The 17,570-nt window shown below is 43.2% G+C and overlaps 1 protein-coding gene across 5 annotated transcripts, besides 3 other annotated features; it reads right to left on the reverse strand.

Annotated features, from left to right (window-relative positions):
- Positions 1-7,585: 7,585 nt before the first annotated feature.
- Positions 7,586-7,792: a mobile genetic element.
- Positions 7,793-7,936: 144 nt separating this feature from the next.
- Positions 7,937-10,945: a mobile genetic element.
- Positions 10,946-12,802: 1,857 nt separating this feature from the next.
- Positions 12,803-17,565, reverse strand: GCS2alpha (Glucosidase 2 alpha subunit). Of its 5 annotated transcripts, none has more exons than NM_167758.2 (5): positions 17,453-17,565; positions 16,764-16,893; positions 15,282-16,031; positions 13,645-15,130; positions 12,803-13,575 (listed from the first exon to the last, which is right to left on the reverse strand). In NM_167758.2, the coding sequence occupies exons 2-5, from the start codon at positions 16,868-16,870 to the stop codon at positions 13,144-13,146; spliced, it is 2,775 nt and encodes a 924-aa protein (NP_728435.1). In that variant the 5' UTR covers positions 16,871-16,893; positions 17,453-17,565; the 3' UTR covers positions 12,803-13,143. The 5 variants fall into 5 exon arrangements, with proteins under 5 accessions (NP_728435.1, NP_652145.1, NP_728434.1 ...); NM_143888.5 differs by having other exon boundaries at positions 12,901-13,575; positions 17,475-17,565; NM_167757.3 differs by having other exon boundaries at positions 12,901-13,575; positions 17,379-17,565.
- Positions 16,333-16,681: a mobile genetic element.
- Positions 17,566-17,570: the final 5 nt, after the last annotated feature.

Below are 17,570 nucleotides of genomic sequence, written 5' to 3' on the forward strand. Positions count from 1 at the left end.
AGCTCTATATCGCTAAGCAGCTTCACATCGATTTTATAAGGTTTAGAGATCCAGGAACTCACTCGCTGATTGGTTTTAGTCCAAAAGGGATATGACCAAATTAACAACCTAAGGAAATATTGTTTCAACAAGGACATCTTTCAGCCGAACACTCTATAGAACTCCCGAGAGTTCTGTATGGAAAAAAAAACAGAGCGAAGACTTCTCTTCGATTTTCTATACTTGCATTTGCAATTAAAGTTGGCATTAATCTGGAATTCCTCAACCTGTCAACTGAACTCGAATTAATTTCGCGACAATTTCGCTCTCAAACCATTGCCGAGAGTCCTTAAGTGAAGCGTTGATTTTTCCACTGCCACCAGAAAATTGGAGTTATGCCCCAAATATGCGGAAAAGATTAGGGGTGAAAGGAAAAGCGCCGCCCTTACGTGTTAATGTGTGCAATGCGAGAACTCATAAATTAGCGTGCGCGTGAACATTTATTTCGTTATTAAATTTAACAAGTGCCACACACACCCCCCTCCCCCCCCCCCACCTCACCCTCTACAAAACCCGACGCACACACAGTCTGTTATTAATTTGCAGTTGCCTTGTTGCCATCTTGGCTCAAAAGTTTTTGTCTTAAATTGTTCTCGCTCGTTTCGTTACGTTTCGCACTTGAATACAAAGTTGCCACCCAGCGACCTTCCACACAGCCACCCCCAGCCACGCCCCCCCCCCCCCCCCCGACACGACAGACCCCCGGAAGGGGTAATTGCCACTGTGTGTGTGGATGGGAGGGAGGGGTGTAAGGTAGTCCCTTTGGCGTTATTAAGCAATTTACAAGATACTTAAACAAGAATTATGTGCAACATTTTCCAACAAAATGATTCGAGGAGCTGAATTTTAAAATAAACAACACTGTCTTCTGACAACCCCACGCCCCTTACCACCCCCCCCCCCTCTTGATATTCGCATGTGTTTGTTGTGTTTGCCTGTTTAGGTTAGAGGAAAATTAAAAATAATGCCTGCGCTTTTCCTTCGTCTTTGGGTAAGCCGTTTTAAAATCACTTAATTACCGGCACAGAAATTTCCAGCTTAGAAGGGAGTTTTGCCAATACAAAAAGAGCTTGAAAGCATGCACACGATCTATTTATATTTTGCCACAAAAAAGAGAACTGCATTGATTTTATTTACATCACATCTTCGGCATTATCTTCTCTGAAAAGTATAGTTTTCGGCACAGCTAAGTGGGCTGGCTGTTTTGGAAAAGCCGCAATCCAAATTTCGAGGAACAGGAGCAGAGGAAAAACTTTTGAGTGCGCATTACAACTTCCATCAGTGCACAATGAATCAATTAAATTTCCGTAGGACATGCAGCATGTATGTACGTGCAGCATGGCCACGTTTTTGATCCATAAAAAATGCGTGACAAAGGCGTAAAAATCCACTCTTGGCTCCATAATCAAACTTCAGGCCAATTGAAAATTCAAAAGTCCGGAATCGCTTCCCCTTTTTTTTCACATCAAATGAAAGAAAGTCCCACCGATGCCCCCTTTTTCGCTGCCACTGCTCGTCGCTTGTTTGCCGCACTTCACAGGGGCAATAAACAAATAATTGGCGACCTGGTAAGGGGGAAATGGTCAACAAAGAGTTAGCGTGGTCAATGGGACCAAACTGTTGCATCGAAGCTAGTCAGCATGCATATGTATGTAAGTCAAGCGGTATACGAGCGACATTTGTAAGCTCCTTGTTGATATATGTATGTATGTATGTTACAGATTGCTTAAGTTGTCAGTTCATAAAACTGTATGTATCACAGACTACAATTTTTCAATCTTCAAGTCTCAAGTCTCTCTAAAATCAAGAAGTGACTACTACGAAATTGTCTGTCAGCTTAAGGATGTCCCCGTCGCGCACTTTGGCAATTGGCACTGGCACTGCAGCAATATGTGCAAATTTCATTTTCCGCCAATTCACTCGCCGCACAAAGTCGAAGGCGGAAAAAGTGAGGAGTATGGGCCGAGGGAGGTGGACTTAAGGTGGCGGCTTTAATGCAAAGCCAAGCCAAGACAACCTGCATCTGTTACGGCTGCAAACGCCGTATCCATTGCCAGCTCCAGCCATAACTCACACGAAATCTGTAAGGACGCACGCATCCTGCAGCGCCCGGGCAGCGCATTAACATTAACCCGAAATGAACTCCGTCCGCCAACCGCCTGGCCCCTTTCGGCAGCTCCAAATCACGCGGAACATCTTTTGCCTGACTTAGCCGGCTGGATAAACATTACGCTTGAGGAGCACAACTGGGAAGGGGGACCAGCACTCAGAGAAATCGGCGCTGAGTTCTGAGTACTGTTTTGCCAAAGACTTTAATATTTTATAAAGCACGGTGCTCTCCGTTTTCCCTTTCCTAAATTAAAGTCATAAGTTTAATTTAAAACAAATCAATTAGGTAATTAATTGAATTCCTTGCTTACTCGAAACGGGTGTCTTTATTAATTGGATGAAATTAAATACTGAATACACAATGCTTATACATATTTTTGCGAGTGTGCCTGGCCAGAATCTTGGGGCGGGCGGAGGAAGTGGCTGCCAGGAGGATCCCGGCATCGACTTGACATGTTTGCTTATGCATAAAGCGATGTCAGGCGGCACCGAGCGCGGAGCTTGCCACTCGAGGAAAGGCGACCAAGTTATCATCCGTGGCCCAGGCATCGTCATCCACGGGCATTTTTTTTTTTGGAATTTTGGAGCCACGAGCGTCTGGAAGCCGCGAGCAGCCAGTTTATTGCATGTCGCCCCGTTGTTTGGCTTTCAATTTTTATTTTAGTTTTATTTATACATTATTTTTTTACTGACGCCAGCAATAGAGATAAGGGAAGCCATCAGGCACTCGGCGGTGCGTTGGATGGTTTTTGGTTAGCACCAGGCCTTGAAGGTACTTCCCAGTCTCCGAGTTTTAGGATGTAGTGCGGAAATTTAAATACATATATATATATATTCGACCCTGAAACACTACAAAGACATTTAAAGAAGTGCATAGAATCGTAGTACATTTAACAACTGATCAACTCATTTGCAATCGCCATATAGCAACGCTCTCAAATGAAGGCTTATCACCAAAGTTAATCGGTTAACTATAGTCTCTACATTAAGACAAACTATACTGAAGAAAGAGCAAATATGTATGTAACAAATGGACGCAACTTTGGTTTAGACTAATCCATCGAACAGTGTAAACAGTTCTATACAGTTTAGATTGCATAAATAAATAAATTTAAATGTTTATAATACATAAATGCAAAAATGAGAAACTAAAATAAAATACTCAAAAACCAAATTCTCGACATCTACTATTTCAAAGAGGGAGCTAATCAGAAATCACCGGTATGTAAATAATGAACCCTACTAAAACCAACATCGGAAAGTACATTTATTAACACTTCATCATAATTTGGTGCTTTATTCAAACAGATACTACGCCTTTCAACTCGCCGGCTAAAATTCAGTAGTTTCGCAACCCACTTGCTGAGTAATTAATCAGACAACGCCGAGATCGGGCAGATATCAATAAATATTATTGCAGGGTTCGACTTTGGCCCTACTACCAAAGTGAAAGGCAAACAAAAGCCAAATGCTGCATAAACACGCGCCACTCGAACCCAAAGGAGCGGAGTCCCCTCGGTTCTGCCTCTGATCGATCACCTTTTTTCCCTTTTTCTTAGCGTCGCACAGTGGGGCAATAAGTGCCATTTCTTTGCGAAAATCATGTGAACCAAATGATAAGCGCAAATATTTTGAATAGCGCAGTACATTAATGTTTAGTATAGTAAATGTTGTATAATCGTATAAATCGGAAGTCTTAGAAAATTACTTTAAAGTACATATATATAAATGTCACTGTATCTTTATAATAATAACTATAATCAAGGCAACTGAATAATACTAATACCTTATATATATTTATTATATCATTGAATTAGCTACATTTGTATTTTTACACAACGTTTTACGATCAACAAGTGTGGAAAAAGTCTAGACAGTCCGATTAGAATATTTCTGTTATCGAGACAGCGACATACTTATCGGATGATATCGGAATTATCGATATTATCAACATTTTAATCGCGTTTTCCAATTACTATTTTGTGATTTCCTTACCTTCTGAACTGATAGTTCTTGATCGAAATACATACGTCGGCATTATCCGACGACTAAAGCCGTCTTTCAAGCCCCACCGATGGAATTTTACTTGGCAAATTTCATCCAAGTTAGTGCTCGGCAATAACAACATAAAGCGAGTGAGCATCAATTAAAATAAATGCAGCACAAGCGTAAAAAGAGGAAAAAACGCAGTGCGCTCGATGGGCAGAGGCGTCTGCAGAAAAAAAGAGTGAAACAATAAACTTTGACTTGCTGACGGTGGCATTTGCGTGATGGTCCCGGGTTCCACATCCCCATACCCATGTCCACCCCTTCTACGTACACGCCCATGCCCCATGACCCATGCTCCATGCCCCATGACCCATGCTCCATGCCCCATGCCCCATGTCCTATATGCCCTATATGTATGTGCTATCCTATTCCGGCTCTGTCTCTTTGCACCTGCATCACAGATCAAAGTGACAGCTCCCCTTTCACCACGCCCCTGGTCAAGTGCTGCACTTGTGTGCGTGGACCCGTAATGAAAAAGCGCGACGTGAGTAGTTCATGGTATGGTGAGGGGGCTCCAAGGTGGAAGGGGGCTCAGTAAGGGGGTAAATAAATAGGTAGAAGCGGTTGGCTAAAGCGGGTCTAGGAAGGCGGCAAGGGGGTAAACACAGATGAGATGAGTGTTCGCCTCGCTGGCCACTCACTTTTTGTTGCCACAATTTCATTTTCAATTGGAAGCCCGACTCCTCCGCCTGGCCATCATATAAAGTATAATATTTGTATTGCATCTTGCCAAGCGATGACCCCCACTTACCGACGCCCTTTGACCAATTGCGATGTCATTTGTTGCCTTTTAAAAAAATTTTTTTTTTTACATTTATTTACCGAGCCATTCGAATCCAATTTGCGGCCAGCTTCACTTGAAACCAGCCAAGGCAGGAATACATTTCCTTCTCAATATTTTTTAAATACATTTTCGAATTTTTCAAAACTCGTCAAAACTTTAAATTACTCGTACATTATATTTTAGCCTTTCTAGTGCAAATCTGAAAATGTTATCAAAAAATAGGAAACATTTGTTGGGTTCATCGGTTAAAGTTCTACAACTTAATGGGTAACTATTGTTATATTTTAAAATGTACAAGCTTTTTCCAACAGTCTGTTGAGGCATTCATATTGAATGTGAATGCGTTCCATATTTACCTAGGTAAATATACTTTTAATTATTATACTTTTCTAGTTTTCTTAACGACAGCGATTCAGTGAACCTATAAAGAGATCATAAAAGATAAACCAAGGAATTGTAATCGGGTCTTTGAATCAGTTTGAAGCAGATTCCACAATCGACCTCCCGGGTTAGTTAACTCAATATTTTTGGCATGAGAAGTTCGCTATGTTTGTCCATCCTACAGCATCACTCTGGAAGTGCTGAAAGTCAAGACGAATGTCTTGGCTGCGAATATTACCATTTTCCAGCTTCTATCTAAGAATGTCACCTGTGAATGGTGGTTAGCTCTCAACCAATCGATCCTACAGCACTTCATCCTCCAGACACGTTCTCTTCGGTCCCAACTAACTGGGCATTCTGCGCACCTACTCGGTGGTCAGGTGTTCTAGAGGATGGCGTTTTCTAGCTCGTCATCCAATTGCAGATCTATCTGGCACTGGCCTAGACTTGTGTGTGACACTTGTTGGCACTTGCTAACTAAGAGATTACTTCGCAATACATTTCGAACTACATATGTATTTTCCAATTGCTGAAATTCCAGATGCGAAATTCCAGAGTAATTGTCGTCATATCCGTCGCCTTTAAACCGTTTTTCTTGTTATGCGTGTCCGTGTTCTTACCATTTTTACGTTTTTATCCAAATCAGTCTGTGTTTGGCTGTTTTTTCTCCGCCTTTGTTTTGTTTTTTCATAAGAATTTTTTAATTTAACGCTCAATAAGCTTTTGCCGCGTTTCGTTTTGGTTTTCCATTCTTGTTTTTGTTTAATGTTTTCTATTTGGTTTTTGGTCCTTCATTCTCTCACTCTGCTTTTTGGATGCGCGTAATTTTTTTGCTGTCTAAAACGCAGCAAAGACGAGGCAGACCTACTATATGTATGTATGTATCCATGTAGTTGGCTTTAGGAGAGAGCAACTACATTTAGTTGAGTGTGGCGCACACTGAGAGAAAGAACAGAGTTATTACAATTTCACCATATGGCTGCTATTGGTTAGTTCTGCTTCTGCGATTAGAAAAATCGAAAAATCAGACTTTGTCTCTATTGCAAGTAGTAAATGCTATTCGATTCGTCCTCTTTGATCTAAAGTAAAATAAGTTTTTTCTCAGTGTTGAAGGAAATTATGTGAGTGGAGAGAGAACACCGAAATCCAAATCATGAACGTATACGCATCTGTGTGTGCGAGGGTAAGTGTGTGTGTGTGTGTGTGTGTGTGTGGCATTCGACCAAGATTGATGGGAATTTAAATTGAGCATTTCGTTATAAATATGCGCGCGTTTTACTGTGTTTTGCGGCAGGTCCTCCCGAAACTAACACGCCTCCCCCCGATCTTGGCCCCTCCCCATCCCTCCTCCACTATTTTCTATGGATTACATGGTGTTGGTGGGGAGGGGGGGGGTGGGCTTTGGTTTGGTAGCGTGACAAAGGGGTTCCTGACATGGGGCGTGGCGCCACACTACGTGTGTGCATCCGCACTTATCTTGACAGTCAGCAAGTCAGCCAAGTGCTGTCGTCAGTCAGTCAGCTACATATGTATGTATGCACGTCCCTCATCCATCCCCCATCACCCTTCCCTTCATGCCACTATCCCCTTATCTTTCCCCCACAATACCACCGTCTCGCTCGCACAGTGCACAGTGGCCAAAAGAAATAGGCCTAAAACGACAATTATTCGAAACTTCAATGATTTAACATGTTGTAAACTATTCCATCGTCGTGCCATATATTGAACAATTTAGACAAGCTTCTCTACTATCGGATAGATGCCCTTTACTCAGTTAAAATCAGGCCAATACTTGGACCCGACTGAATAGCTATGATATATGTATGTATGTAATAAGATTAATATAGCGCATAGGTCTATCTAAGAACATATATCACTCTGTAATTTTTTATCATATTAGAAAGCTGTCTAACAAACACATTAGACACTGTGCTTGTGAACAACAATTTGAGCATGACGCACATAATTCAAACGCATCAAAGCCAATGCATTGAGAAAAAAGACAATTTTTGCAAATATTGTCCTCGAGTTTGGAACTTGAGTTTTAAAACGCATCTTTTGGTTGGGGTAACTTTAGCTAAATAAAAATACAAGCAAGATAGAATGTTATAGTCGAGTTCTACGACTAGTTTTTTAAAATTTAAAAATTTGTGCGGCTTGTGGGAGTTAGATGGGCGTGGCAACATGGGTCAATAAACTTGCTCTGCGTTCTTGTATCTAGAATCTGCATGCTGAATCTCAATCTTCTAGCTAGTCCTTAGTTCCTGAGATCTTGACGTTCATACGGACTGACAGACAGGCGGACAGACTGACATGGCTAGATGGACTCGGCTATTGATCCTGATCAAGAATATATGTACATATATATGTACTTAATATATTCGGAAACGCTTCCTTCTGCATGTTACATAGTTTTCAACGAATCTAGTATACCCTTTTCCTCTACAAGTAACGGGTATTATTATTGTCATTTTAAACTCCACTCCTCGTAGTGACGAAGCGCACCACATACGACTACATGCGACTACATACACGATGTACATATATATATACATAGTATGTATTACATATGTATGTCGGGTTAAGAATATCAGAGGCCTCGCCGTCCGTCCGTCCGTCCATATCAGCGTCGCTCAAATCTCTTTTTACTATATAATTTTATGCAGCTGTGCGCAGTCAACGAGTCCACTTGCGTCTGCTTTGGCTTCTCCACGATTAATGCCCTCACTCCAGTTTCGTGCAGCCTGCTTTGTCTCTTCTCAATTTTTGGCATTCCCTTTTCATTATATAGTTTTCCCTTTCTAACCAAGCAGCGCAAGTGGCCACGTTCAGCAACAGCTCTATCGCTCTCGTTTTTGCAAAATCCCGTTCATAGATAATTCATCTATTCATCCTCACACATTGACAATAAATAGGAACACGCATAATAGCAAAGGGAACATGGAGAAGAAGTAAACGGCGACTACACGCATTCATTATTTTCGCCACGTGTTCATAAATAGGAACACGCATAATAGCAAAGGGAACATGGAGAAGAAGTAAACAGCGACTACACGCATACTCATTATTTTCGCCACGACACGGCCATTCTGACATTTACACGTCCTCGTGTAAGCTTTTGATACCGAGATACCAAGATATCAAGATCACATACTTTCATCACTATTCAATAACATTTAATTTCATTAGTTTGACTTTATTAGGTGTATTTCTTAAATCTTAATTCTGTGAAGAAACAAAACAGCTCTTATTTCACTGTTGCTGGGATAACTTATTCTATTTTCATATTCAGTTCCATTGATCAGTAATACATCAGCTCACAACTTATCTTAACATTATCATTTATCGACTTCTATATATCGATCTTCCGCCAGTTCACACACACTTGATTATTAATTCAATCCAAACTCGTCGTCTCTCCTGGACGGATAACTCACAATTCATCGTCTCACCTGACGGATAACTCACAATTCATCGTCTCACCTAGACGGATAACTCACAATTCATCGTCTCACCTAGACGGATAACTCACAATTCATCGTCTCACCTAGACGGATATCTCTCGTTCACAAAAGAACTCATTGGCGGGCTTTTCTTTTCATTAAACTGTTTCTATATTTCAGCTATTGCTCTACATTCTCGTTTAACTCATTCGGGATTTCTGCATCCGGCATTTTACGTATATCTTCTTGGCAATACTTGAACGATCGGTTACTCGTCAACGACTTTAGTGTATACCTGTCACCCTCTAATACTTCAGTTACCAAAAACGGTCCTCTGAATTTCGGATCTAACTTAGTTTGGTGTCTTTCTTCATTCCTCAATAGCACATAGTCACCTACGTGGTGTTTGTCAACGGCTGCCCTACTGCTATCAAATCGGGATTTGTCGTAAGACGCTAAGGAATTCATATTTTCTGTCGCATGAGCTCTAACAGTCTATCTATTTCACATTCGGTCTCACATGGGGGAACTAATCCAAGGGGTCGAGCCTGTTTACCAATTAACATTTCTAACGGACTCGCCTCAGTGGCACGAGAAATTGTACAATTCAGTGCAAGTTGACAAGTCAGTCGCCAAGTGCGTCCTGCCACGATCGTTGACTTGATTCTACCACTGACAACAAATTTTTCAGTGTTTCCATCACCCGTTCCACTTGCCCATTTGCACGGCTCATTCCCGTAGCAATCAAGTGAAGTTCAACTTTCTGCGATACGCAAAACTCTGAAAACTTAGAGCTAGTAAAACATCTGCCCTGGTCGGCGATGATGCGATCTGGTACTCCAAATAAGGATATGGAAGATTTCATAGCATTAACACAGCTTTCGGCATCTATCTTTAAGGTGTGATACAGATAAACAAACTTTGTATAGGCATCGATCTGAACAATGACATACTCCTTCAAATCGCTCTTGCCACTTAATTTCCCCGTTATATCTATGTGGATGGTGTGCCACGGTATACTTGTCTTCGGAATGAAATGAAGTTCCGCCTGAACCTTCCCGGAAGATGATTTCACTGATCTACAAGTTATGCAGTTTGAAACAAATTTTCGAACATACTTGTTCATTTTAGCGAACCAATAATACTGGTACCCTTTATCAAGTGTCTTTTGCCACCCTAAATGCATTATCGACTCGTGTACCTGGTTAATTACTGACCATTTGAAAGCTCTGGGTACAACTGGTAAATAACTTGTTCTACCTCGTCTTTGGACCTTGCGATATAATACACCTTTTCGCAAATCATACGTTTATGCCAAGTTTTCGGCCAATTCATCTGACTCCAATTTGTTAACAATTTCTATTATCTCAAGGTCTAACCGTTGCTCAGCAAGAAGCCAAGTACTTGAAATTTCAGACAGATTTACTCGTTTTTCGGGAATCTTGTTTATTGACAAAATTGATTTACTTCCTTTAAGGGGGTGCTCAGTTAGAATTATATCGGTTGTTGAACACCACTTTGCTGCCTCTACGCATGCAGCATCAGGGTTAAATTTGGGTAGCTTAACATCATAACTAGGTTGCTGCTCACGTGCCGGCGTCACTTGCATGATTTTTACAAGTTCAGCCAAATTCCGATTTTGCATTTCCACTACTGCACGCCACTGATCCTCAGAAAATGCAGGGTGTGGCACAGATCCCACTTCTGATGTCGGGTTAAGAATATCAGAGGCCTCGCCGTCCGTCCGTCCGTCCATATCAGCGTCGCTCAAATCTCTTTTTACTATATAATTTTATGCAGCTGTGCGCAGTCAACGAGTCCACTTGCGTCTGCTTTGGCTTCTCCACGATTAATGCCCTCACTCCAGTTTCGTGCAGCCTGCTTTGTCTCTTCTCAATTTTTGGCATTCCCTTTTCATTATATAGTTTTCCCTTTCTAACCAAGCAGCGCAAGTGGCCACGTTCAGCAACAGCTCTATCGCTCTCGTTTTTGCAAAATCCCGTTCATAGATAATTCATCTATTCATCCTCACACATTGACAATAAATAGGAACACGCATAATAGCAAAGGGAACATGGAGAAGAAGTAAACAGCGACTACACGCATACTCATTATTTTCGCCACGACATGTACATACATACACGAGACAATAAAAATTTGCTGGGGATATCCGATTTTAATGGCTGAAACAACAATCGACTAAATGTTATACGATCTATTTTCTAAGTCAAGTGCAAAACCATTTGGTCACAGAGGGCTTATATCACACCTTTTGAATGTTGAGTGTGCGATCGTCACTAGTTTTATAACTTGTCAAAAGCATTTCTACTGCACAGAGCTTTGGAATGGCAGTGCCTTTTTTTTCAGTACACCACCCTCTTTCCGGAATCCAGATCCACCCATTGCTGGTCGAGCAGGGATGCTGCTGTCAGCGAAGTCGGGAATTGGGGCTTAAGCATTGTGGAATGGGGATTGGGGATTGGACGGGAGTGTGGTGAAGGCACCCTGAAATGATGGGAGACGAGAATTGCTACTGACATTTATTCTATTGCTGACGTTGCGTTCAACTTTGCACACACAAAATTTGGATTGGTTAGCCTGAGACAGTTTCAAACACCGCAGTACGGTGGTACAATTAAAATATAATTAAAAAATAATTATAATTAACTTTATACAATGAACAGTTCTCAAAAGAAGATATATGTATTGCTGCTTTTGAAATCAAGAAGGACCCGATTCGACGAGCAGTGGGTTTAATAACTAGGCGTAGCCAGTATCTTCAATGGTTTTTGGGGATACTATCGGACTGCGACGAATGGATCTAAAAGCTCAGCTAATTTTCTAATTTTGCAATGTAATGCGCTCGGTTAGCCTGTGGGTGGCGATGGGGAGTTCGCAGGACACGAAAAAGCCAAGGATCCCAGAATAGCCAAGGATGTGCTTGTTGCTATTATTGTTTTTGCTTCGCTCGCTCACCCCTTTCAAATTCTTACAGAGCGCATTAAAAATAATTATGCTTATGCTGCCGGAAAATCTGCTGACCTCCATACAAGTGCTCACATGGCCACATCCGTTCAAAATGCTAAAATATATACACCACATGTGTGTATAGAAGGGGGGGAGGGGGGTTGGTACACAAGTACGAAAATAGGGGGAAATGACCGCAGAGAGAAAGTGCCAGTGGAAGGGAACTGAAGGAAGGCTGCAAAAATATTTTAACAACATTCTTAAGCTCAACCGAAACGAAAAGTTATGAACATTTTTACGAAAATACATCTAAGGCCGTCGGGGGTCAGAGGTCAGCAAGTGAAGTGGGAGCGCCGCAGCCCATTTTCTCGCCCCACTGACTTGGAGCCACATTTTAATTGAAATAACTTTTGATAATATTGCCAAGGAAAAAGGGGGAAAAAAGAATAGCCACCAAGCGAAATTCGGCTGCATTTGGAATAAATTCGTTAAGATCAACTTAATATCAGAATCCATATCTTATAGATACGATAAATGACATCAGCATTTAGTTCTGCACAGAATATAAAATGCATACCTATGATAAAGAAGTTCGAATTAAAATCAGATTGAAAACCAAGAAAACAATCATTCGATCATTTGTCATTCGACATTTCCAACGTGAACACAACAATGCAACATAACTAGGACATTCGCCCCCAGCAACCCCAACTGCTCCAATTTGTACACCTTCGCCTCCTTTTCTCCTGAACTCGTTACTCGTATGATCGAAGGACCACAGCAGGTTTTCATTTTTATGGTGCACTTCGTCACTAACTTAAGTATTGATTGTTTCTTTGGCAGATTTTTAGTTTAGCCTTTAACATATGTGTATTTGTTGACCCATGCTGCCACGCCCACAAGCCGCCGAAAACTGCGTTTTGTCATGTTTGACATTTAGAACAGACACAAGACTAAAAAGATTCAAGCAGATTACTTTAAAAAGGAAGGGCTAGTTTATATATATATATATATATATATATATATATATATATATATATATATACTTTATACTTTGAATGGTGCTATTTCTATTTTTAATGCTATTTTACCTCTGGGTAAATATTTTAGCAATAATAAATCGTTCGTACAGAGAAGTTTTTATATTTATTGAAACATAAATTGCGTTCAACTTGAGTTACACTCTCCGAATGTTGAATTGATGGAATTGCAGAGAAGGAACGGGGGATACTAATCGAAGGTAGTTAGGGAATCTATTATTTGGGTTTGCCTGGAATAGGAGGCTTAAAACATTTAATAGCAATTTTTAGGGTGCACACAATTAAAATATTTATGAGAACAATAATACACGGCGCACGTTGCGACTACAGACTACGCAAAGTTGAGTTTAATGGCGAAGTCGACGTCCATCTTGACGCCCGGCTTGCGCACGACGACGGTGTTATCATGATGGAGCACCTCCAGCTGCTGGCTGACACCATTCACCGTGATGCTGGCGCTGCTGGGCACCTTCTCAAGTCCGGCGATCACGATTCGCTCGATCCAGGCAAGGGTCTTGTACTTGGGCTTGCCCACGAAGCTATTGACCAGCTGGTCGTGGGCGAACTCGTAGTTCACGTGGATGCGCTGGCCCTGGCGGTAAGCGTAGGACTTCTCGTCGTCTAGGTAGAGGGAACCGGATGCCTTGCCCTGACGGTCTAAGCAGATTATCAGTGTGTACGGATCGTGCAACATCAAGGTTGAGGCGCGGCGCTGTCGCTCCTTCTTCGGTACAATGCTGCCACCACGCTGCCAAACGGGGATCTGTAAGTAGTTTGAAAGCGGAAGAAACTAAAAAATGTGACCTTTCAAAAACACAATAACGCCTCTCACCTTGAAATCATCTACTGGAACCGACACATAGCCGGATCGTTCCTGGCGCTGGTAAGTATCCACATCGTACCACCAGTCGCCATTCTTTTTGTCGTCAATTGCCGGGAAGTACACGTCCACCTTGCTGACGCCCTGCTGCATGACGGGTCTCACAAGCAGGCGATCTTGCACCAACAGCTGGTTGTCAACGCCGAAGGCCTCCTTATCCAGTGGATATTGGGCTAATAATGGGCGAATTACCGGCTCGCCAGTCAGCTCCAGCTCGTAGAATGCGGTGTACCACAGGGGCAGATATGAATAACGCTTGATCACAGCATTTTGGATAACCTGGCGAGTGCGTTCTGGGAAAAGCCATGGCTCCCGGCGCTTAGTGTCGATGTGTGCATGAGCCCGGAAAAAGGGCAGGAAGGCACCGGTTTGATACCAGCGCTCCAGCAGCTCAGTATCTGGGTTTCCAAAGAAGGCACCGACATCGGCACCGCAGAAGGAGAAGCCGGCCACCGCCTCCGTGAGACACATTTTGACTGAGTGCTGTAGATGCGACCAGTCCGCAAAGTTGTCACCCGTCCAAATGGCAGCATAACGCTGGGAACCAGCAAAGTGGGCGCGTGTGAGGATGAAGGGCCGCTGGTTGGGATCGCGCTGCTGCAGGCCCGCGAAGGACCCCATCAAGTGCATGTGACCGTACAAATTGTGCACGTCACGGTGCTCCCAGTTGCCGTAGTGGATCAAGTCCTTGGGCGCCGTGATCTCAGGGCCGTTGAACACCGATGGCTCGTTCATGTCGTTCCACAACATCACATCTGCGGTGACCGTTTGGAACTTGTCCAGCGCGTACTGGCTGGCGTAGTACTCTCTGACCACGGGGTTAAAGAAATCAGGATAACTAGCCGCTCCCGGCCAACACCAGCCCTCGTAATCATTGCCCTCGCGCGTTTTCACATAATAACCACGATCCGTGCAGTCGCGGTGGAAGAAGTAATTATTATCCCGCTTGATGTGCGGGTCGACTATCACCACCAAGTGGCGACCCAGTTCTGTAAGATTCTTGATCATTGCCAGCGGGTGCGGGAACTTGAACTTGTCCCAGGTGAAGTAGCGCTTGCCATCTGTATGCTCGATGTCCAGCCACATGGTGTCCATGGGTATATTGTACTCGTCGAATTTCGCTGACACGGAGGTCACGTCCCTCTCGTCGTTGTAGTTCCAGCGGCTCTGGTGGTAGGCCAGAGCAAATAACTGAGGTAACTCGTGTGTTCCAGTCAGAGCCGCGTACTGCTTAAAAGTGTCCATGGGCTTGGGTCCCAACATGATGAAGGCGTCCACGATGCCCGACTCCGACATAAAGTGGGCAGCCGGAGGAGGAGTCTTCTGCGAGCCGGATACAAAATTTACCAGCGAAGATACAACATTGGTCTCCGACGTTTGAATGTCCACCCAAGTTTCAGCGGCATTCTGCCAGTAAACGCCCGCTGTGCGTTGCGCTCTGGAAGATATTACAAATTAGATGTTAAAATTTGTTCTTAGAACTTCGTATTATAACATTAAACAATGTGCACAGCATACTATTGTATATGCGCAATCAGCAGGCTATTCGCCAGTTTTTAAGCTTTTAAAAAAACTCAAAAGAAACTCACCCATGACCATAGATTACCGGCACTGAGCCGTACAGGGCCATCTTGCTGTCCACAACGTATTCGAACACATCCAGGTTGTACAGGCGGTAAGGATCCGTACCCGAGGTGGACTTTAGTATGAAGCTGTCGGCGTGCTCTGGAATACCGAATAGAACTTTGGCTGCGGGGAACGAAAAGTCCAGAGCCACAGCTTCCGGACCGTAGGGCTTAGAGTCGTGGTGTGATTTGAAGTTCTCCTCCCATGCACCAGGATCATCGATAGTATCTGCTGCTTTAGGAGTTTCGACAGCGGCATCCTGCTCCTGCTGATTCTCGTTTTCCGCCGGGTGGGAGGTCGGTTCCTGGGCCTTCTGCCGCAGATGCTCAAAGTACAACCAGTTCTTGGCATTCACCGAGACCACCAGCACGTCGTTCTCGAAGAAATCGATGCGGAACGGGTCTCCGTGGATCACAGCCTTGTTCTTCTCCGATGTGATAACGATCTCTCCATCTGTTTCCCGCTGGACACGAATGCGTCCGGCCTGGGTTGGGCCCTTCAGAGCGTGCTCGACGCGATATCGTGGCCGAAGTGGCTGCTTTTCATCGATCTGCAGGCGGAAGGTACTGCCCACCAGAGCCTCTAGCTTAAAGGCAAACTGGTGATGGTTTTCCTTGTTAACGAGATCAGCGGTCAACGAATCCGCATAGGTGTTCAAGGTGCCGGGAATTAAGGCGTACTTGCTGCCCGATCCCTGAATCTTTCGGGAGCGTCTGAAAACCATTAATAAAATCATCATCAAGTTATGGTTGTTCTATAAACAACAACCTGAATTATCAATATGTGGACTTATTTCGCTAAATATCTTCGAAATTACAGTGGACTAGCACTTTGAGTGAAAATCACATCGATGATACTTGAGTCCCAAAGTGTAGAGTTTAAACATTGTGAAGACACTTTCCACTTTCTCTTTAAGTGGAAATTTAGAAACAACACAAAGCTACAGACGGAAAAGTCTGCCTTCCTACTGCGTTTCATTGACGAAAATAGGAATATTTCGATTAAAAAAAAAACAAGAGAGAATGCTATAGTCGAGTTCTCCGACTATCAGATACTCGTTACTCAGCTAGTGTGAACGCAAACGCGAAATTTCATAATTGTTGGGGAATTAAATGTGAAAAAATATCAACACATTTTTCAAAAGTGTGGGCGTAGCTGTTTTGTGGGGTTGTGGGTATGGCAACATGGGTCTACAAACTTCCGCTGCGTCTTTGTCTCTAGAATCTGTTTGCTGAATCTCAACCTTCTAGCTGTTATAGTTCCTGAGATCTCGACATTCATACGGACAGACGGACAGTCTGACAGACGGACTTGGCTATTGATCCTGATGAAGAATATATATACTTAATATAGTCGGAAACGCAATCTTTTTTAGCCAACTAATGAAATCCTTGCAACCCGAACCACGTACGTATGCAGTGCATCGTGTACAAAGCCAGACTCACCGACAAAAACTGCTCTGCTCGCAGGTCTTAAAGTTCCCGGGGTCCACTCCGTCGGCCAGGACGAATAAAGCCCAGATGATGGCCACGGTGGCCAGAGCGAATCGCATGGCGGCTTGTCCCGTGTTTCAAACTGAAGAGCGGGAAAATATATAATTAACAAACTACCAGGGACTCGGGCAATTTTCGATTTTGTTTTCTAGTATTATCTTATTTGCTCTACACGACGCGGCCTACTGTAACAGTAACAGTACCTATAACTGTAACTGTCAAGTTTACAGGGAATTCGATCCTGTGGCTTCGCTTATACATTGCTTACACACAAACAAAAGGCATTCTTTTAAGCCATTGTGTGTGTGTGTGGGCCCCACCGCTGCAAAATTAATGTACACGTCAGTCGTGCCCCAATAGGTGGGACGGAACCGTTAGGCGAAAATGGCCGGAAAATGCAGCTTGCATGCAGCTGGGCTACGGATTACCCTCTAATCAAACCCTGGCGGGGGATATGTGCACTTGCGGGGAAAATCAGATGGTGTTGGTGTGTGGTGCAGCTGACTTGCAGGGAAAAGTATGGATTATGGTCGTAAAAATATGCCGGCGGTTATTAATGCACTTTACGCTGCTTCACTTTTGGGAGATCCGCGGATCCAGTATAGCGTTGGTCGTTTTTAAGTCTTCGTGGGACTCCAAACCTTTAAGTTTCAAACAGCTCACCTCCGGTTGAATTCTGGTTAATAACTTTCATTAAAAATTTTGCAGAGGACCCAAGCAATGTGACCGTCGCTTGGCTGTTTAAATATGCAGTACATA

The sequence above is a fragment of the Drosophila melanogaster genome, chromosome X (assembly GCF_000001215.4).
Source record: "Drosophila melanogaster chromosome X".
NCBI classification, from domain to species: Eukaryota; Metazoa; Arthropoda; class Insecta; order Diptera; family Drosophilidae; genus Drosophila; species Drosophila melanogaster.

Coding starts and splice junctions, on each gene's coding strand:
- GCS2alpha (NM_167758.2), bottom strand. CDS start 16,870: ATGCGATTCGCTCTGGCCACCGTGGCCATCATCTGGGCTTTATTCGTC. Junction 15,131..15,281: donor CCGGTAATCTATGGTCATGG/GTGAGTTTCTTT, acceptor AATATCTTCCAG/AGCGCAACGCACAGCGGGCG. Junction 13,576..13,644: donor TTCCAGTAGATGATTTCAAG/GTGAGAGGCGTT, acceptor AACTACTTACAG/ATCCCCGTTTGGCAGCGTGG.